Here is a 22664-nt window from a genome sequence, read left to right as displayed (position 1 = left end):
GAGCATCATGACCGTGGGTGACTTATGTAAACTCCAAAAACCTCAGTTTCCCCATCAATAAAGTGATGTTATTAATAGTCCTCGGGGTCGTCGTGAAAGTTAAGTGAATGTCAAGTTTCAACACATCACAGGGCGCTGGGTGCTGGCTTCATAAACATTTGTCTGTCTTGGTGGTTAATGAATCGGGGCATCGCCCCTGATTATGCCTCTGTCTGTGTGTCCTGCTGCCTTTCCCAGACTTCGAGATTTACTTTCTATAGTAATTTGTATTCTGAAAATCAGGAGTATAATGAACATACTCCTTTTAAGCAAAATCAGCTTCCCCCCTCTTTCCAGATTGTATTAAAAAAAGTTGCCTCACTTCTCTGAACCTTGATACCATGCTGCTAATTAAGTAGCAAAGCCAATTTTGAATCCTAAAACAGACTCTGTTCCCAAGTCCCTTATAACCCACTGCCTGTCCCTTCCCATGCGAGGACCTGGTTCAGTCCTTCCAGTTGCTGGCTCAGGTGGCTGATGACGTCTAATTCCAGATAGTGTGTTAAGCCATCAAATGACTGACTGTTTCATTGTGGTATTTTAGACACCACTTCCCAGCATCTTGAAGAGCCAAGGAGTGAACTACCTTGAAATACCAAAAGTCACCTCACATGGGACTTAGGAGCTTAATGAAATGTGAATCCAGCTTCCATTTGAAAAGGAAAGTTTATCCTTTTACTAGGTTTTATATTTTCACAAACACTGCTGACTGAGAAAGATTTAAAGAACCTAGAGTTCAGGACATATTAAATATTTATTACTGATATTCAGATTAGGAAGTTAGACATAATATTTTGTCAAAAAAGCCCAGCTCATGGGGTTCCTTCTAACCAGTGCTCCAGGCCATCTATATAATTCAGCCAAAATCTGGGCAGCGGTCTCATGTGAACACTGGCCACCAGTCAGTGAGAAATTGGTCATGGCCCAGAATAGGGTACAGTAGGCTGTGGCCCTCTCCCCGCACACAGAGGGTGCTGTTAGACTGAGTGTGGGTGTCCCCCCAAAACTGAAATGTTAAGTCCTAACCCCCAGTGTGATGATATTTGCAGGTGGGGCCTTTCGAATGTGATGAAGTCATGAGGGGGAAGCCCTCATGGATGGGATTAATGCCCTCGTGAAAGACACCCCACAGTGCTCCCTTCCGCCTTCTGTCTGTCATGTGAGGATACAGCAAGAACACAGCTGTCTGTGAACTGGGAAGCAGATCCTCCCCAGGAACCTACTTTGCTGGCACCTTGACCTTGGACTTCCCAGCCTCTGGAACTCCAAGAAATGGATTTCTATTATTTATATGCTACCCAGTCTATAGCCTTCTGTAATTGTAACCTGGATGAACTAAGACAGATGTGGACAGACACCTGGCATTGAGTGTCTGCTCTTGGAGTGGCTTTTCTTTTAATAAGAGTGCATTTCTATTCTTGTGGAGAAAACAGTGGCTCCCCCATGCAGCTGTTCTGGTGAGGATGTTCCATACCAGTAGAAGGGCTTGGAGCTAGCCGGCTTTTTCAGGCAATGGCTCGTGGCTCTTTTTTCTATACTAGGATATGCTATTTGCTAACAAAGTTTCCCTGTTGTTTATTTGTTTATTCTGCCCCATGCGAAGAGGGACTTGTAAATTTATTCAGCCGATATCATCAGTTGTTGCTAAAGATTATGGCAGATTTGGGGCAGAGCGGCTACTGGGGCTAGGGCCACTGATAAGCAGGGTGGTTGCTGACACTCACTGTGTGTGCCCTTATGCTACTGACAATACTTGTGCGGGGGCCTCCACAGGTCCTCACATCTGTATATTTTGAGATGCCAGCACTCACTCACACTTGCACAGAGGAACAGGAGGAAGTGTCATGCCAAGTCTGTAGTGCGCCTTTGGCTAGCTATGTATTATCCCACAGCGTGTAGGCACAGGAATCTCATGAATGGAAAGTTTTAACTAAGTCTGCTATTCTAAAAACACCCGTGTCAGCCAAATAGAGGAACTGTGTGCACAGCAGCCATTGCTCATTTCCTTCCTTTACCTGCGCTGCCCTCTGTTAGTTGAGACGGGACCCTGAAATTCCACAAGTAGACGCCCCCACTCACTGTCACTCCAGGTGCCCAGGAGGGAAGACAAGGAGAGTCAGCGGGTCACTGTTCGGAGGAGTGCCCAAGTTGGCCAGGACCCTGCGGTGCAGGAAACCCTTTCACACCTCTAACACCAGGCCAGGCAAAAACTACCTTCGCAGCCTCCTCTCCGTAGCCTAAGCCCTCAGCCTGATCCTGGCCTTTTGGGTTTCACTTTTGAAGCAGCAAAGAGGAGCCCATTAGGGAGAACTAAAGAAAAAGAACCACCAAGGACAGAGCCCTTATGCATTCAATTATGTCCTCACGCCCCACCCCCCACATTGAAGTCCTAATCCCCAATACCTGGGAGTGAGATGTTATTGAAACTAGGCATGAAGGTGGGTCCTAATTCAGTGGCCTGTGTGTATCCTTATAAAAAAGGGAATTTGAACACAGACAGACATGAGCGTGTAGATGGAAGACGGTGTGAAGACACAGGGGCAGCACCACCTGCCAACCAAAGAGCAGCCGAGGCCACCAGAGGCTGGAAAGTCTCCCTCACAGCCTGCAGGAGGGACCAACCCTGCCGACACCTTGATTTTAGGATTCTGGCCTCCAGAACTGGGGGCCGCACCTTACTGCTGTTTAAGCCACCCAGTGTGTGCTTCTTGGTCACAGCAGCCCCAGGAAACGAGTCCAGGAGATCTTCAGACGCCCTAGAAAAGAGCGTTTGCCCTCGGCCCTGTGGGAGCCCATCACCCCATGTGGTCTGCTCCAACCCGGATGACTGTCTTCTCATCGACACCTAAAATTTCCGGATTGTTTTACTGCCCTCATTTTGGGTTAGCACCCAGGGCCTGAACAACGTCCCTGACTCTTCTCTGTCATTTCCTCTAATACTTCCTGAGATGTGCCGTTGTTATTCTTTTTGAATCGTGTCTGTCATCTTCCGTGGTAAAAATGTGCCTGGGACTTGTTGTGAGCAGGTAGAATAAGACCCACAGAGACATACAAAAAAATGATTGCCATACAGGAAGAAGGTTTCATTAAGCTCAGCGTCCCCTAGAAACAGGCGTCACAGCAAGCCCGGCAGGGCCCCACGGACAAACCCTAAAGGGAGGTGACAGGCAGAGGGTGGGTGACGGTGGGAAGGAGCTTTTACTTCACTTGAAGTGGGAAGGAATGGGCGAAGCAAAGGAAGAAGTGACACAGGCTTATGACTGGATAGTTTGAGCAATGCTGCTGGGCTCTGGGCTCTGTCCCTCGTTGTCCATACCTGGCCCTGGATAATTAGGGCAGGGGAGTAGTGTCCCAGAATGTACAAGTGTGATAAGAAGACAGGGTGGGGGTATGGTAGTTGGTTTGCGGATCAAAGGAACGATGGAAGGTGAGTTGAAGTTCTGGTTCACAGGCCCCTGATGCCAGAGAATCAAGGATACAGAAAACAAGCAAATATAGTCAATACCTCAACAGCATCCAGTTGTACACTTTTATATGGATTTTTCCACTCCCACCCTAACTCACACTTTAAGGAATTACTAATCAAATTAACAAGGGCCCTGGTAAATATAGTCTCTTCAGCATTTGCAAGATATACTCTGTCTCTGGTCAAAGGAATGTCCAAAAAATCCAGTAGTATTTCTGTTTCACACCGTCTGTCCATGGACTCTTCTGTTTAATTTGTATTTCTTCTTTCTTTGAAAGCTGTGTCCTTCTGAGGAAAGCGAAGTTGATACGCCACCTGCAGCCTAAATTTCCTCTCCAGCACCCCCAGCATTCTAGAGATACACTCGCGGTTTCATCTGGCCCTCCCACGTGGCGCCGTGTGGACCTGGGATCTGTTTTCCTCCCGTCTGTTTTCCATTCTCTGTTCTTCTGGTGCTAGCCCAGAAGTCCCTGCCTGCTGCCCAGGTCTCGTTCCATGAGATGCAAGAGGGATGGGTCTCACCCTCCGAATAGGGGTGGCATGTGATTCAGGTCTGGCAAAATCATTGGTTTGGGCAGAGCAGGGGAACCACATCGGACCAATCACTTGTTGTGTTGATTTCCTGCTGATGCTTTAACACATTACCACAAGCTTAGTGACTTTAAAACTACACATGCTTATTGTACCCTTCTGGAGCTTAGATATCTGACATCAGACACAGGTCTTTCTGGGCTAAGATCAAAGTGTTAGCAGGACTGTGTTCCTTTCTGGAGGCTCCAGGGCAGAGTTGAGGGTGAGGGGTGGGAGAGGGCTCTCGTCCCTGACTCTCCAGGCTCTACCCAGTGTTCGAGTCCAGCCCCTTTTCCGTCTCCAAAGCCAGCAACAGTGAGGCCTGTCTTCTCTCATTGCATCATTCTGTCCCTTCTTCTGTGGCCACAGCTCCCTCTGAATCCCTCTTCTGCCTCCTCTTCCACTTGCAAGGACCCGCCGAGATAATCCGGGCTAATTTCAAGGTCTTAATTGCATCTCTGAAGTCCTGACTGCTGCCACGTAAGGTAATAGGTTCACAGGTTTGGGGGATTAGGATGTGGACACCGTTAGGGGGTTATTTTTCTGCCTACCACAGTCAGTGAGATTCAGTTCTTCGCCTTTTGCCAGGTCTGTTGGGAGGAAAATCTTTCTCAGCTGGGATTCCTGAGAAGACAGGCTATACCCAGAGCAGCTGGCAGCTCTCTTGGAACTCAGAAGGGAGTTTGCCAAAGAACAGAGCTCACACTGAGCCAAACAGACCGGAAGGGTAAAGGGAGCCAGGCCATGTCCTGATGATGTCCTCAGGGCCACTAAAACCTACACAAATTTCTCAGTCATTGAGTCAGTCCGTTCACTGTCACCCCCATTACTTGTCTCCTCCTGGTAAGGCTGGTGGCAAAGATGACATAGGCAGAGCCTGGACGACTCCTTCTTTTATTGCTCTTCAGGGCCCAGGGTGCAGAGTGTCACAGGAGCATACAGTGCCAGGGGTGGGGATTCTGGTTTTGAATGTCCCTGGGGCCTAATCTCTGAAGCACCTCATAACCTCTCAGGTTCGCATCCATTTTTGCATTCATGAAATGATGGGCTCGGGTGAACGGTATGTGCTTGGTATCTGCATATGTAGTATCCATGAAACCTCTATGGAGTGGCCGAGCTAACAGGATCCTCTTCAAGGCCATTGAGCCTGATTTTCTCACTTCACAGATGAGGAAACTGAGGTCTGGAGGAGCTAAGCAGCTGCATTGTGTATGGAATAGCTGGAATAGCCCAGCCAGAAACAAAGGCTTGATTGTGAATCCCGTTACAGCACGGTTCTGAAACTCCTCCAGCTACAGAGTAAATTTACTTACAGATAGTTCCCCCTAAAATGCGTGAAGTCTAATGACATTCACTGAGGGAACTCAAGACATTTGAGTCTCAGCCTGAGAACTGACATAATATTTACATCTCTTCTTTTGCTAAGTGTATTTTTATAAAAGAGAATTATATTATGCCAGCTTCCTCCATGTTACCTCTCACTGACAGTCATTATAGTACCAGAGAGTTAGGTGATTCTAGAATCTTCTCAAAGCCATCTGAAAGACCAAAGAAAAATCCAGAGACAACGTTAAATTCTGCATCAAAGCACAAATCCTGAAGGTGTCTAGAGAGAGGCTGAGCTGAGTACATGTCCCTGGTTTCTTCCGCAGAGTAGCGAGGTGAACAAATGAAGTGGTGGCTATTCCGGTTACCTAGTGTTGTGTGACAAACCACCCCAAAACTATGACATTTATTTTCCTTGCGAATCTGCTCTCCGGGCAGGGTGCAGGGGCGGCCCGTCTCTGCTGTGCTCGGCATCGTCCCCGATGGCTCGCCCGGGTGCCGAGGCTGCTGTCATCCGAGGGCTCGCTCCTCGTCTGCCTCTCGGTCGGCGCTGACCATTCACTGGGACCCTGGCTGGATCGGTTTGCGAGAAACTCCCACGTGGCCTCCCTGTGTGTCTTGGGCTTCCTCATGTCATGGTGGCTGGGCTTCAGGACTGAGCATCCCTGTGACACAGCCTGTGATGTCGTTTCTGTCACATTTCATCTGATGAGGCAGCACAGAGGGGGTGCAAATAAACCGCATCTCCTGGGGAAGCAGTGGAAGGGCCCTCATGGGGCATATGGGACTGGAAGTACTGCCACTTTGGAAAATGCCACCAGCCATAATGACAGAGCAGGTATTGTCTGAAGCAGGTGTTTAGCTGGGATAGCCAGAGATGACATGTGGTGCTGGGCTCAAGTTTTCGTTTATGTGTCTGGTGGGTTTTTGTTTGTTTGTTTGTTTGTTTTCAGTCTACTTGTGATAATTGAGAGGCCAGAGTGGGAGAGGCTGATCTCTCCCCAAACTGTAGAGTGAGCACTCTGTGTCTTTCAAGACCCATTTGATACTTTGGCCCCTAAGAAATTTGCAGAGAATGGAATTGGAAGGCCTACGGTTAGGCTGTGATGAGTGTTTGCACCCAGAGCCCTTGGAGTACCTCCCCCACCTCCTCCCGCAGCAGCCAGCAGCCGACCAGAGCCGTCTCCACCCCCTCCTGTTCCACGGAGGATGGGGCCAGCAGCCTTGTGGGTGCGGCACTGAGGGAGCGAGCGGTGAGCAACGCTGCAGCTCCCGGAACAGGCTGTGGCACCGTGACATTATGGGTGCAAAGTCTAACCTAGAAAGGGGAGCTCCTACTGAAGCAGAACGGAGTAAAGAGAGGGAAGAAGACTTTAACAAAATGCAACAGACTCAGGGAAATACAAGTGTGGTACCAAAAAACAAACAATGTTTATGGAACTAAAAGCATTGTGTCCACATTATAGATGCTTTATTCAGATGTACTATTAAAAAAAAGTGCTGAGAGCATAGTGACTACACTGGAAGATGAAGAGGAGCCTGTGTCCCATGTCCCAGAGCAGAGGCAGTGAGAGGTGAGCATCATGAGGGAAACGTTGAGACACTCAGAGATCAGATCCAAGGGACTCGTCCCGGCTCTCCAGAGGGGAAGTGGACCGAAGAGCCAGCGCGAAATAAAAGTACAGGGAAGTTCTCTAAGTTGAAAGTCAGGCAGGGTTAGGGACCGTTTCAGCTACATGTATAAAGAGTTCCTGGTAAGATTCTGAAACTTCATGGATAAAGGGAAAATTTTACACATCTGGACAGACAGAACCAGAACAATTAGACTAATATCAGACTTCTTATCAGCAGCTCTAGAAGGTAGAAGAAGAGCAATATCTGTAGACACTTGGGACAAAAAGATTATGATCAAAACTCCTATATCAAACCCAATTACTGTTCATTTGCAAGGTTAACGCATAAAGGCCTTCGGGTTTATACTTATGTAAATTATCTGTTTATTAGTCGTGCGACTTATGAAGGGCATGAGGCCTTAAGGGTTATTATTGACGTAATTTAGCTGGGAAGACAGTTGGCAAAATGGCAAATTTGACAGAGATCTCCAAAGCTGGAAGGACGAGGACAGAAAACAGTAGTGAACAGGGAATCCCATGATGTATGTGTAGATGAGGCTGAACAGATGGAACGTCTTTTCTTCCAGCAATCTATGGTGTATGATTAAGTAACGATTATTGAAATGAAATAGACAAACTGGGGGGGGGGAAAGCCTAATAAGAGACTGAGGTCAAATCCCTATCAAACTCAGGAGTGGGGACGGGAGAGGGTCCCTGGAAAATAAACACATTCTAAATGTCCCTCTCACAGATCAGGGAGAAGAATGAAGACATGAAACAGCTCCTCGGGGGTGGGGATGGGGGGCTTCATTATCCTCTGCTGATATATTAACAGAAAAGAATAGATTCAGTTATGATTTTAGGGGTGCTAGGTGTCTTTACGAATGATTTAGGGTTCTCCTCTCCTCTCCTGGGTAATTGCCCTACAACATGGAGAAAGCTGGGTTTTAGCATGTATCTTGCAGGTGTGCATCCCATTGTTGACCTCGGTATTTTTGACCCCAGACAAACTGAAGTTCGGAGTACTTTGCTTGTCAAGTTCCCCCCGTAAGCCCTAACCTCAAGAGCATCACCAGCACCCTGCCCCTGTGGCCCACCGCACCGGCCGAGACCACCATCTTCTGAGCCCCATCTGAGGCGGCGTACCTACCTGGGAGCCTTCATGTGTGGCTTGGAGATGAACTGAGTCCCACCTGCGAAAGCATGTGGGGTTCCAGGAAGTGGGAGAGTGATCTGGAATGTGCATTTTTTATCCACTAGGAAACATGGGTGATAACAGTTACAGGAAGGAACTGGTGGACAGAGAATTGCCTGGAGGGGTTCTGGGGGGTAGGGGAGGACGCCTAAGAGAGGTCAGGCACTGACGTCAGGGTTCTGTCTAGTTGAGGACTCTTCTCCCTTCTCAGAGAGGCAGTCAGGCTATTTTTAGCAAAATAACACTTATTGGTCTGTCTGAGCCCTGCCCTGCCAGGCACGCCAAGGCCAGGAGGTGAGTGAAAGCTAAGTGCATGTGTGTCTCCCTAGTCCTTTCTCCAAAGTCCTGCTCACTGGAACCCAGGTCAGGCTTCCCAAGTCACACAGGAGCTATGCCCCAGGACACTTGGTCATTTTCATTGTCACAGACTTGAGTCTTGGAGACATATACTTAACAAGCCACTTTCCGTTGGCAAAGATCATAGGTTTATTTTTAAAACTGTGCCCAGAACCATAGACCAAAAAAAGACCTTGGCAAGTCATTGAGTTCATCCTTGCAGTTCAGAGAGAATAGCGCTTCAGCTTCACCACAGAGAAGCTTCCTTAGTGACAAAGATCAGGAAAAAGACCCTTTAGGAGAGCTGGGGATTCATTCTTCCTGAGCGTTCGGTCCCCACTCACAGGAAGTCTTTCTGGTGCTTGCACATCTGGTCTGCTCTTGTCCGTCACCAGACCAGAGCTGCACCATGGACCCTGACCAACGAGGAAGCAAAACCGACAAGCAGACGGATAAATGTGCTGCAGTGCCGTTTCCTCCGTTCTATGGCTCCAAGATTGTTGTGCTCCACCCTTCAAATCACAGAGTTCCCAAAGCCCTCGGAATCCACAGCGGGAAGGAGAGGGTGGGACGGAAGACGGAGAATACGCTCCTGTGGGAGTTCGCTGGGGTTGCCATAACCGAGTGCTGCAGACCTGTGGCTTGTCACTAGGGACTGCTTCTTCACGGGTTCGGAGGCTGGAGTCTGAGGTCAAGGTGTTCACGAGGTCGATTCGTGCTGAGGCCTCTTTCCTGGGCCCGTGGAGACAGTCTCTTCCCTGTGTCACCACACAGTTACTCCCCCGTGTATGCCTGTATCCTCATCTCTTCTTATAAGACACCAGCCTGTTCAAATTAGGGCCTGCATTAATGACCTCATTTTAATTTCATTACCTCTGTAAAGACCCTGCCTGTAAATACAGTCACATTCTGATGTGCTGGCCTTTATTAGAACTTTTACATGAGTTTTGTTGGTAGGGTGGGGGACACAATTTAGCCAATAACACCAAAGATCACATAAACACCAAGACCACTTCGAAAGTCCTGGGGGAAGCCTCATTCTTCATAGCCCAGGTCCAGGTATGATACATTGTGAGAGAGTAAAAAAAAAAAAGGATGTTTAAAATAATGCATATGTATGCATAAGAATATATTATGTAATCATTGCAATTAATAACTTTATCAAACTATTAATATATAATGTGAATTATTATGCATATATATGTATTATTGCAGTGAAGAATTGGTAGGATTTATATCAAAGATTTTAAAATACCTGTAATGCCTGGACATTTTGGAACCAGCAGGACAATTTCCCACATAGGGACTGGGAACATCTGAAGAGACAGTACTTTTAAAATTCCTCTTATAAATGTATTCACTTGGTTAACCTTAGTAGTACTGAGATATGTTATTTATAACTTGGTGCGTTCATAACTTTACCACATGTGGCATAAAAATATTCCACTTTACATTATTTTATAATATATTTTATTTTATTTTTAAAGACTTTTTTAGAGAAGTTTTAGGTTTACAACAAAATTGAGAGGAAGGTACAGAGATGTCCCATATGCCCTGTCCCCACACATATGCAGCCTTCCCCAGTGTCAGCACCGCTCACCAGAATGGTACATTTTTATCGACATGTCCTCATCACCCCAGATCCATAGTTCACCTCAGTGTGCACTCCCGGTCTTGTATATTCTGTGGGTTCGGACAAATGTGTATATACACATCTGTCCATCATTATAATATCACACTTCACATTTTCACTGCCTTAAATTTTTTCTTTATTTTTATTTTTTAAATCTGATAAAATACACACTACTGTATAAATATACAATCGTAACCATTCCTAACCACGCAGTTCAGTGGCATTAAGTACAGTCACCCTTCTGTGCTGCCGTCACCGCCATCCATGCACAGACCCATCCATTCGCCTTGCAAAGCTGAAACTCTGTTCCCATGACACAGTATCTCCTATCCCCGCCCCCAACCCCGATAGCCTACATTTCATAGTACATATGCTGTCTATTGTAGGAGACCTAGAAAAGTTTAATACAGCAAAGGAAGAACAGAAGACTGTCTAGTGCCACTTGGACGTGAACCATAACAGTTTTATTTTGCGTCTGTACCCTCATCTGTATAACTTTTTTACTGTGCATACTGGTTTGTAGCTTTCCCCTTTTTTACTTAATATATCTTCAGTACCTTTATGTATGAAATATATGTCATCATTTTAATACTTACGTGAAAGTCCATTCAATTAACAGTCCTCTGAGTTGTGGGGAACAGCTTTGGGTTTTTTTCAATATAGTCATATAGTGAAGGGCTGGACACAAAAGAGTAAGCACAAACAGAGACCTCCGTGGTGGGCCTTTCTTACAGTTAATTCTTTGTCTACATCCTCAATTATTTCTCCAGGGTGAGTTCCTCCACTGAAGTTACTTTGAGAAAGGTATTCTATATTTTTAGGCTTTTAAAACATTGTCAAATTGCCTTCAAGAAAGGTGGTACCATTTAATGCTTCCAACAGCTATGGAGGAGCAGACTTATATTTACCATCTCCAGCAACCTGAGGTGTTGTCCATCAAAAATATCAAAGGAATAGGTGAATGTGATTTTTTTTTAAAGTTATAAGGAAGGACTTATAATGAAAAGGTGTCAGCCCTCTTACCCTGATCCAACTCCCTGTCCTGCTCTCTGGAGGCAGTCTCATAGTCTGTTTTAGTTCCTCTGGCGGTTTGCCTCCACGGGTCTAAATAATGTGCTTATATTGTGTGCTCTCTGGCTCTCTCACACACACACCATACTTTCTGCTGGTGAGATGAGGTTTTAATTCTGTCATAACACCCACATCCCCCTTCCATACCCATTTTTTTTAATGATTGTAATAGTCGTTGAAGATTTGCCTTTTTATCTAAGTATCTCCGCAGTTGCCGTGGAGTGTCTGGTCTGGCTCCGGTGAGCATTATCCCCCGACTCCCTCCCCAGTTCCTGTTTCTGTTGACTGTTTTCCTTCCCCTCTTCCTTTTATTTCCATCCCTTCCCCTGTTCTTTCTATATCTGAAAATCACATGGTGCGTCCCACAGATTTATCCTTTCTAAAAATCGTTTTACATCTTCTACTGGCTTTGCAGTTCTTTATCAATTTTAGAAACAGTTTGTCTATGTCTACAACAAATCCTGTTAAAATTTTGCTTGAGATTACTAATTTTATAAGTATTTACATCTTTATTGTGTTGTCTTTCAACCCAGTGACACAGTATGTCTGTCCATTTTAGATCTCTTGATTTCTTTTATAAGCATTTTGTGGTTTTCAGCGTACACATTCTGTGTGTATATTGATAGACTTCTACCTAAAAGCAATTGCAAAGGTATTTTATTTATTGTCTCAGTATTTATGTGCTCATTACTAGTGTATAGAAATACAATTTAGTTTTGCATGTTTGCCTTGTATCATACAACCTTGCTAAACTCATTTATTAGTTCTAGGATTTCTGTTGTAGATTCCTTGACATTTTCTATATAGACAATTATGTCATGTGCACATAGGGGCTTTTTTATTTGTTCCTTTAAGATCTGTATTTTTTATCTTCTTCTCTTGCCTTATTGCACTGATTGAAACCGCCAACACTATGCTGAATGAGTGTTGAGCGCAGACATACTTGTCTTGATCCAGCCTTACTGGGGAAAGCATCTAGGCTTTCGCCATTAAGTATAATGTTAACTGGGGATTGGATTTTTTCTTTTCTTTTTTTTTTCTTTTTTTTTGCAGATGTTAGTTAGCAGGTTGAGATGTTCCCATCTATGTTCTATAAATGTCAATTAAATTCTATTGCTTATGGAATTGTTGTGTTCTTATATTTTTAAAAAAATAACTAGCTGTTGTATCAATTGTTGAGAAAGGGATGTTGAAGTCACCAACTGTAATTGTGGATTTCTCCATGTTTTTCTGTCAGGTCTATCAGTTCTATCAGAACTTCACGTGTTTTTCAGCTTTGTTGTTTAGCACACACAGTATACCTTTAAGGCATCTTCTTGGTAAATTGGACCTTTCATCATTATATTATGCTTCTCTCTGGTCATTTTCTTTGTTTTAATGCCTATTTTATCTGATATTAGTGCTGCCATTTCTCTTTCCTTTTGATTAAGGTTTGCAGGATGCATTTCCTGTTCTTTGCTTTTCTACCTACCAATATCATTATATTTGAGATTCTTGTGGACAGCATATTTATGATTCACTCTGCCAATCTGTTCTTAATTGCCATATGTAGACCATTTATATTTACTAATTGTGGCTATATTAGGACTTATGTCTGCCATTTTATCTTCTGTTTTATGTTTATTTTTTGCTGCTTTTTGTTCTTTTTCTTTCTTTTATGTGTTTAGTATACATTTTGATTTATCTATAATGTTTTTTAGTATATCTCTGTAGCTTTTTTAGTAGTGGCTCTAGGTATTACATTGCATATACATAACTTATCACAGTTTATTGGTGTCATTATTTTACCTATTTGCGTGAAATATATCAAAATCCTCCCCCAATTATAATATATTAAAATTTTCCTCTACACACATGTAGAACCACATCATACAATGTTAAAAGCTTTGCTTTGACCATCAAATATAATTTAGAAAACTCAAGAGGAGAAAAAAAGTCTATTGTATTTACCATTTTTACTCACTGTGTTCTTTCTTCCTTTCTGATATGTATATCTCAAGGTTATCTTTTTTACCAATTTTTTTGTTTTTTTTAGTTTAGAGACCCTTCTTTAGCACTTCTTTAAAGTAGACAGTTGATAACCTTGGTTAGCTTTTCTTTGTCTGAGAATATCTTGACTTCTTCATCTGTGAAGTAGATTTTCTCTTGAGTATAGGATCTTAGATTGATCTTTCCTTTCAGCACTTGAAAAGCAGTGTGCCACTTCCTTCTCTTCTACATGGTTTCTCAAATAAGTCTCTAATTCCAGGTGTTGCCCCCATTAGAAAGGTATCATTTCTCTCACTGCTGTCAAGATTGTCTTTGTTTTTAGTTTATAGAAGTTTGACTGTGAATGTTGGTGAGAATTTCTTTGTGTTTATTCTGTTTGGGGTTTGTTCAGCTTTTTCAGTATGTAGGTTTGTGTGTTTTGCCGAATTTGAAAAATTTTCAGCCACGATTTCTTTGAGTATTTTTTCAGCACTACCTTCTTTATTCTCTTTTTCTGGCACTTTGATGACATAAATATTTAATTTTCTGTTACAGCCTTACAGGTCTCTGATGCTGTTTTTGTTTGTTTGATCTGTTTTTGCTCTGTTGTCCAGACCAGGAATTTTTTTATTGTGCTTCCTTTCAGTTCATTAATTCTTTACTTTTCCCCCTCTGTTCTGTAGTTGAGCTCATCCACTGGAATTTTAAAAATTTAGATTATAGTGTTTTTCAACTCTAAAATTTTCATTTCATTCTTCTTTATACCTTCTTTTCTGAGACTTTCTATTTTTATTTGTTTTGAGCATGTTCATAATTGCTCACTGAAGCATTTGTATAATGAATGTTTAAAGTCTTTGTCAGATAATTCTAACATCTCCGTCATTCTGCTGTTGACATATTCTTTTTTTTCATTCAGTTTGAGATTTTTCTGGCTATTGGTATAATGAGTGATTCTTATTGTGAATATTATATTATGAGACTCTAGATATTAAACTTATACTTTTCGCTGGCTTTTTCTAAAGCCAGCAGGGGAGGGGAGAATTTTGCTTTGTTAATGCCAAGTAGGAGTACAAATCTAGGTTCCCTACTCAGCCTTCCTTGTCCCCACTCCACTAGGAGTGGGGAGCTCCTCATTACTGCTGGGTGGGAGTGGGACTTCTGGCTCCCCAATAGGTCTCCACTGATACCTCCCTGGCTGGGAGGGGGAGGGATGCCTCACTATCGCTTCCCACTTGGCTTTAATTAATGCTGTAGGGAGAGGGTGGCCTCATTACCAGTGGGTGCTGTGGTGCCATCCCTCACTTCCCACCGGGCTCCCTGTGATGCCTCCTCTGGGAGAGGGGAGGGATGCTTCCTTACCACCAAGTGAGACCGGATGGCCAGACTCCCCATATGGTTTCCATTGTTCCTGCCCAGCAGGGGTAAATGCCCTGGCTCCATATTCATTTCTCTCTGGCTCTAGGGCCCTGGCTGTAGGAGGAGAGAGACGGGTGGGGTGCCCTGTTACAGCCGGGTGGGGGCGGCTGCACCCTCCTCCCTTTGCTTGTGTGGGTGGGCCAGGAAAACAGTTTTTCTCTGAGTGTTGGGCTGGAGTGAGCAGTTATTGTCTATAAATAACTCTCTTTCCTGGTCCTTTGGCTACAGAGGCCAGGCTTTTGTTGGGTGGTTTTGTCTGCAGCCTTTGGTGTTTCAGGTCTCAGCCTCTGAAGCTCCGAGTTTGAAATATATGAAGCCAGAAATCCTCTCGACTCCATTCCTTGGGCTTGAGGTTCCTTGCCAGTCCATCTTTTCTCCACCTCGCAGTTTCCTCATGTTTGTTCTGTGTGTAATGTCCCAGGTTTGTTTGCGCTTAGTGAGAGGGATAGGTAAAATATGTTTACTCCGTATTCCCAGAAGCAGGAGTCCCGTCACTGATTTTTTAATATATCATCCTTTCTTCAGTATTTTATACAGGTTGTGATCTTTGATGTTTTCAGTCATTTGGACCCTATATACGTATTTCATCTTTCCCTGCACTCTTAGTCGCGATGGTCTGTTTCCATGTGAACTGGCCCCCCGTGTGTGTGAGTGAGAACCTGCGCGCGAGGAGAGAGGAGCAGCACACGTGTGTGAGAGAAATCACGGACGGGATCTTCTCTCTGAGAACCTCCAGGCATTCAGTTAGGGGTGCCGTTCTCCGGGGAAGACTTGCGTTTTCATCCGATGTGGGGCTGGAGCTGCCAACGCATCGGACCGCTTCAGCCAGTGCCCCGTGGTTTTCCTGAACGTCTCAGCCTCGAAGGCCGGCTCCTCCCCCGCCCGCTGCGGGCGGGCCCCGCACCGTGGCCGGTGGCCGTGCTGGCGTTTGCATTTGTCCGCAGGACTCGGCGCTGTCCCTGTGCTCGTGGCTTTTCTCGTTTGCGGTACAGGACGGAGAACCTACTTAATGTTGTCGCTTAAAAAAAAAAAAAGCGTCTGGGAGGAACAGAAATGGGTTTATTTTCCTTCATTCAGGCTTCAGTCCATAGCGGGAGACTCTTCAGAGTATCTTGTTTGCAGTTCTTTTAATGTTCTTGGTAAACGTCAGTATTTTCTATATTTTCTCTTAGAAATTTTTGCTCCTAATATCTCTGTTTTTCTAATCTCTCCTTGAGTGAAGACATTGTGGGGTTAAGTACGAGACTATGTTCCTAGCTTGTTTTTTGTTTTTGTTTTGACTAATATGTTTCTCACTTTTGTCTTTAGGGCAGAAAAGACTGAGGTTCTGAGTGAAGACCTTCTTCAGGTAAGGTCGGTGCTGGCCCTTAGCTGACAGGCACCAAGATGCTCCCTTTTAAAACCAAGCCATTCCCAGTGCTGTTTCAACTGTTCAACTGCTCCTCATACAAGCCATTTAGAGACACCGCTTTTTATCCTTTACCATAGTGCCTTGCATTTTGAATACCAGTTTGGGTAAGATTTTTTTAAATTAATTAATTAATTTGGGGGGGTCCCCACTCTGTAATAATCCCCCCCCCTCAGACTTAAGACCCTTTATACTCTTACAAAGGACAATGGGCGAAGGTCTCGAGCTCCTCTAGCTGCTTCAAGCTGGACATGGTCATCATCCTGCCTACCCTTGGGTCCAGAAATCCCTAATAAGAGCGGGGGTGGAGGGGAGGGCGGCCTTCCCACATGGGAAGGATTGTGCAGACTCCAGGTCTGTTGGCTGGCCCCGGGCAACGGCGTGCTCCGTTTATCAGGCTGGCCTCCTTGTATTAGACAATCACTCAGGCAATGAGATCATAGGCTAATGCCTCCTCCGCCATGTTGGATCTCCTGTTGGGTAAGAATTTTAGGCGACATTTAAAGTCATTTCATTGCGTGGTTAGCAGCAAGCCCCACAGTCTGAGATCCCTCCCCTTCTAGTCTTCCAGAATTGGATGTTGTCTCCCTGGCGGTCCTTGTCTCCGCAGAAACGTGGGTCAGACGCTTTTCCCGTATTGTCCAGACCTGTGACCCCATTCCTGACCTTGCCCTCACCCAGTGACATCACCCACTGCTCTCTCTGCAGGTGGAGAAGCGGCTGGAGCTGGTGAAGCAGGTTTCCCACAGCACGCACAAGAAGCTCACGGCATGCCTCCAGGGCCAGCAAGGGGCGGAGGCCGACAAGCGCTCTGTAAGTGCCCTCCGAGCCCTGGGCAGTGTGCAAGTGGCCTGCTGCTGATGGGCTCCCCCTCCTAGGGACATTTTTTGGTGTGGCTGTTTGTAGGGCCACTTCTGTGTCTGAGAATGGACCTCTGGTCCTATAGTTCTGCAGTGTGACAGCCACTCCCTGCCCTTGGACCCTGCCTGAAGCGTCATCTTCCCTCACCAGGCGAGGCACCACTTCTCCCCTCGTACTCCCCCATCTGGAACATCTGCGAGGCTTGTGGTGGCATGTTTGAGAGCCCACCATTAGGCAGGCTTTAACCCTGCTCCTACCCCTGCTTCAGCTCATCCATAGATTCCACTGCCTCAATAACGTCTTAAGGTCTCATGGAAAAAAATTATACTGTCACTTTGGAGGTTTATAAGTAACCTATAAACAATAAAGAGAGCCTGCTAAATGAAGGTGCTCTAACGTCTTTGTATCTAACTCACTTTAGTAATAACAGGTGCCACATGATGTGATTTCATGGGATAGTCCTCGGTGCAAACGGTGGTTGCAGACTTACTTTCTTCTTGATCCGTGGCCCCCTAATCTTCACCAAAGATGAACAGATATTCTTAGATGTCCCCTTGGCTTTTTAATGGGGGGTATAGGAGGCTTTTTCTTCTTCCTTAAGTTTACAGTTGGTATGTTCTGTGTCTTGAGTTTTTTTTGACCCAGAGTTCCTGTTGACTTTTCATTTCCTGGTGGTCTCCCAGGGCACCCCCTACACACACACCTTTTGTCGGCCTCGTTTCTGTTGACCATCATGTCATGTGCCCTGCCTGACACGTGACCCCAGCTCATACTGCAGTTCAAGGGCCTATTCCACACGCCCTATCAGCCATTCCATTTTCTTCTCAGCCTGGTTTTATTTTCCCTAAGAGTCCCAGCAGGAATCACTTATGTGTAGGAGAAATAAAATGTTCACATCTTTGAAAAATGTCTGTGGGAATAATTCTGCATCTATCAGGAGTCTCAGCAAGGGAACCCGAACAGTCCAAAGGGGAGTTTACAGCATTCCTTTGGACATGAAACCCTTCAGTCAAGGAAACCTCTAATGTGAGACTCCAGGAGCTATTGTGGGTGGGGGCCCCGCAGCCAGGCCTGCCTGTGACCCACCTCCTTTCTTTTGTTCCGAGAAACACTGGTTTTAAAGTAACCCATCAACAACAGTACAGTAGGTCTTGGTATCAAGAGTATTATTTGTGTGTTGCCCCCTGAGGCTTGAAACTGGCCTTGGAGTTGATTCCTACTAGCATTATTTTCTGGGATGAGGTACAGTTGCCTAGCTTTCTGGGGCTTTGATTGGATTGAGGGCCCTTCCAGTTATCTCAGTTAGGAGGCAAGGCCCGCAGGTCAGGGGATGGTTGTTACTTACCTTTCCCCAGAGGAGGGGGCATGCCGTGCCACTCAGAGCCCCATGGAGAAGCACCAGGGTCAGTCAGGAGGCAGAGGGAGGAAAACATGGGCAGGAGCCTTTATCATAATTTCCAGGGGAAGAACAGGTGCAGCAGGGTACGTGGGCCTCGGAGGGACTGGGTGGGGTAAGCTCAGCAGGCTGTGGGACACAGGGGCGTCCCCGCTGTCTGGGCCCCGGGGTGTTTAGGGCAGGTGGGTGGTGGCTGAGATTGTGAGAACGCCTTAAAGGAGGTGGTCAGGATATGGGCTCAGGATTGGTTGGTTTGCATTTGAAAGCCACACTTGTGGGAGAGTTAGTTACTATCTCTCGGACTCTGCTAACTCTGGGAGGGGAAGACCTTCCAGGGTTAGCAAGGCCCTGGTTGCGAAAGCCTCAGAATATAAAAAATGGAAAACATAGTTAATTAAATACACCAGTTAATAGTGAATAACCAGCAGAAAGTCACTTAATATCTCACTTAAATCTCTGAAGTAGCCGGTCCCAGGCTTGCTCATCCGCTTCGGTTCAGAATTCCCGCAATGCTCAACGTCCCCTCATGGTCACATCGTGGCTGCTGTAGCTCCAAGCATCGCATCTGCACGTAACCACATCAGAGGCAGGAAGTGTGAGGGTGGTGAGAGGATTCTTTGTCAGGGAGAAAAGTATCTTGCCCAGACATTTTCTTTTATGTCTCCCTCCCTCACTGCAAAGGAGGCGGAGAGGTGAATATGCATCATAGAGGAAGGGGTTTGTAATGACTGTCCGTGATCCACCTGCTGGGACCCACACAGGTGGGCATCTGTGAGCAGGGACAACAGACCTGTGCTGTGGCCGGGCCCTGCGGGCTCTTCCCTCGGACAGAGATGAGCATATAAACTGGGTACCTACTTAGCTGACTGGAAGAAGTCTAGGTGCTCAGGCACGTACCGACCAGGGGTTTCACTACACCGATTTCTTGAGCTGATCAGTCTTTTTTTATCCTCCTGTGATTGAATAAATGGTCTGGCTGAAAAGGAAGTCGAAGAGCTACTTAAAATGTCTAACAATCACAGACTAGCAAGAAAAAATTTCCATGGCTAAATTTTTCAGTTTTTTTTTTTAAAGTAACAGAGAGATTTAATGAGAACATGAGACATATTAATGGCCTCAAATATTGAAATATATGCCTAGTTCTTTGTGATTATTCAGTAAGGACATGGGCGCAGATCTAAAGAATGGGTGAAAAGAAGAAGGGATGAAAAAGGGAAACTAACTCAGAGACGCAGACAGCAGCAGGGTGGTGGCCAGAGGCAGGGGGCCGGGGGTGGTCAAGGCCGAAGGCGGCCGAATACATGGGGACGGAAGGTGATGTGACTGGGTGCCGGGAACACAGTGCAACATACAGATCATGTATCAGAAATGCACACTTGAAACCTACATGATCTTGTTAGCCAATATCACCCCAATAAATTTAATAAAAGTAAAGTGGAAAAAAAGAAGGAAAGTAGAGAAAGAGAGAGAACGGAAAGGTGGCGGCGGTGGTGGTGGGAACAAGCCGACGAACGCCAGCCAGGGCAGGGCGTGTTCAGAGAGGGGCCACAGGGGGGCGCTCTCAGAGGGCACGAGGCCAACTGAAGTGAGCAGGTGGAATCAGAGGCTCCCGGTCGGAAGGGACTTGAACGGGGCGGAGGCAGTATTCTGCATTTTATTTGAGCACATGTAAATTGTTGCTTTCTACCGTTTCTTTTTTAACAAGCTCATTACCTCTCTAGCAGTTTGGTTACAGGGCCCAACACTAAAACTTTCACCATACACCTCTACAGGTGTAAGCTTGAAAGCTGGGGCTGGCTGCCACATGGGGTGAGCCAGAAAGTGGGGTTTTGTTGCCACTGACGTAGTGACCAGAGCAGTATTACCTGGTGGGTACTGAGTTAAACTGGACTCCTTATGTGGGGCGGGGAATAGAAAGGATATGAATTAGCTCTCTGTCTTGTCTCCTTTCTCCAGGCTAATAGCTGGTTGATTCATAGATCTCTAAGACTCTTGGTGTAATAAGTTTCTTTTCGTTCACCGTCCTTGCATTTCTCAAAGGGAAGTCACATTCAACAAGCACGCTATTAGATCTGTAAGTATCTCTCTGCCTTACCCTGCAACTACTTAGAAGTACTAAGTCTGGCATGCAGGTGGGATATATGCCAAGTTCTGGGCACGCCCAGCAGGATCCCTGTCCGCTGCAAGCTCCAGGCCTGGAAGGAAGCATGCATCCCACACAAGGAGGTCATTAGTCACTCAAGTCATGTCCTAGTGCTTAGAAAAATCGTTTACTAGGAATTAAGTAGTAGAATATTCCCTACAAGGAAGTGGCCTTTAAGGACAAGCAAGATAGCAGCGCCAAAGGTGTCAACAAAGCCTCGAGGGCAGGGGGTGGCAAGTGTGGATTTCCCAGTGACACCAAGCAGTGTGGCATTTCTGAGAAACAGGAAGGTGGCCAGAGTGACTAGAGTATAGAGAATGATGAGCAGAGGGGCATGAGATGGGACCGCAGGGGACCGGATCTCACCGCCGTGGCCCTGGTGAGGATTTGGACTTTATCTCTGAGAGCAGCAAGAAGCCAGTGATTTAGTCGGGAGTAACATGATCAGATTTGCTGGCGATTGCGTAAAGAATGGATTAGTCGGGCCAAGGCTGTGGCGGAAGTAAGTGGCAGCTAGGCGGATACGGGAGTGGGGGGGGGTGCGGTGGGCACAGGGAGAAGGGACAGGATCAGCGCCTGTGGTGGGGGCGGGATGCAGAGCATCGAGGACTCGGCAACTGAGTGGATGTGGAGTATGAGGAGTGGAGGGGGGTTTCAGGGCGCGGCTCGCGTGACTGTTAAGCCCGTGGGGGTTGATGAGATCACCTGGGGAGGAAATACAGGCGAGAAGACAAATGGCCCTTGAATCAAGAGCCTCGGAAACTACAGTATTTTAAGGTCTCACAAAAGGAATATCTAGCCAAGAAAAACAAGCTGAGAATGGCACTGTAAGTCTACCTACTTGCTCAAGGAGAAGTCTCAAACATCGCCCCATCCTCCCCCCCCCCCCCCGTCCCCCTGGTCTTGCACCAAGTCCTGCTGGCCCTTCCTCCAGAGCATTTCCACCTGCTCCAAGACTGACCGCACTCCTCCCTGCAGCTCTCTCATCTCTTGCCCGAGCACAGCGGTTCTAGCAGGCGTTAGCTCTCCACCGCACCCCAACCCCTTCACAATCCTCTGCAACCCGAGTGTTTAGAATGGGACCCAGGTAGTGCCACTCTCCTACTGAAATCCTCCCAAAGGATCCCCGCTGTGTAATAAAATCCAGGCTCATTACCTTGGCCCTGGGACCCCAGTGAAATGTCTTCACCTGTGCCCTGGTGTTCCACTCTTGCTTCCGCCCCCTGAACCGTCATCTCAAGCTGCCCTGACCTGTTACTGAGCATGCCTAGCTCATATCCTTGGGGCCTTTGCACTCGCTCTGCCCTCCATATGGAATAGTCTTACCCAGCATTTTAGACCAGCTCTTCAATTCACAGCTCAGATGTCTTCTCAGTGTGGCTTTCCCGTACCACCTAATGTGTTTGCTTCCTCCCTCTCCCCATCACAGCGCCCTGTTTTATTTTCCTCAGACACATATTATTATCTGGAATCATTATGCTCACTCACTTTCTTGTGTGTCTGTTCCCCAACACTGATACGTCTGCTCCATGGGAGCAGGGAACTTGTCTCTCCATCATGATCATATTCTTGATGCCTGGAGCAGACCCTGCCACAGGCTAGGCAATGCTTAAAATAGATCGTGTCAAGAATGGATGGCCCATGAGTATTTCAGGCATAAAATCTGCCTAACACATCAGGGAGCCATTTTGAATCCTTCCCGTTCTGTACTTCTGTAGAGAATTTAGCATGACGGTTCTGAATGTAAGCCCTGGGCCCTGACTCTCCCAGGTTGAAACTCAGCTCTACTGCTTCCTAATTATGCCTGACCTTGGGGGAGGGAGTTACTTCTTTATGTCTTGGTTCCTTCATTTGGAAAATCTTAATGACAATAATAAATTTATACCCAGTAGGGTGTGTGAGAGTTTAGTGAGGTAATGCACATCGATGCCTAGCACGGTGCATAACGTGAATAAATATTAAAGAAATATAACCTGCTGCCGTTACTGTAGCCTCACTATTAGGCCAGAATGACCACTGAGCACTACTGAGCACTGGGCCACCAGTCTGGGCTGTGTCTTCCGAGGCATGAACCACAGAAGAGCTGGTTGGGCTCAGAGTTAGAGAATAGTATTCAGCAGTGGAGGATGTGGAGTTGTGTGTGTTTCTGTGTGTGTTTGAGGAACAGAATGGATATTAGAATTTATTCTTTTATCCAAGTCATGCTATCGACTGTGTTGATTA

At 46.1% G+C, this 22664-nt stretch overlaps 1 protein-coding gene across 8 annotated transcripts in view; it reads left to right on the top strand.

The window, feature by feature from the left end:
- The window catches only part of ARHGAP44 (Rho GTPase activating protein 44), a 155004-nt gene that overhangs the window by 63880 nt on the left and 68460 nt on the right, over positions 1 to 22664 (top strand). For all 8 annotated transcript variants that reach the window (XM_090291900.1, XM_090291893.1, XM_090291894.1 and 5 more), the window contains exons 2-3: positions 15942 to 15981; positions 16750 to 16854. In XM_090291900.1, the coding sequence (XP_090148026.1) occupies positions 15942 to 15981; positions 16750 to 16854 (145 nt within the window). The remainder of the gene's footprint in view (positions 1 to 15941; positions 15982 to 16749; positions 16855 to 22664) is intronic.

The sequence above is a fragment of the Furipterus horrens genome, unplaced genomic scaffold, assembly GCF_987537825.1.
Source record: "Furipterus horrens unplaced genomic scaffold, mFurHor1.1.pri manual_scaffold_11, whole genome shotgun sequence".
Lineage (NCBI taxonomy): Eukaryota > Metazoa > Chordata > Mammalia > Chiroptera > Furipteridae > Furipterus > Furipterus horrens.
This window is presented reverse-complemented; position numbering and strand designations above follow the sequence as displayed.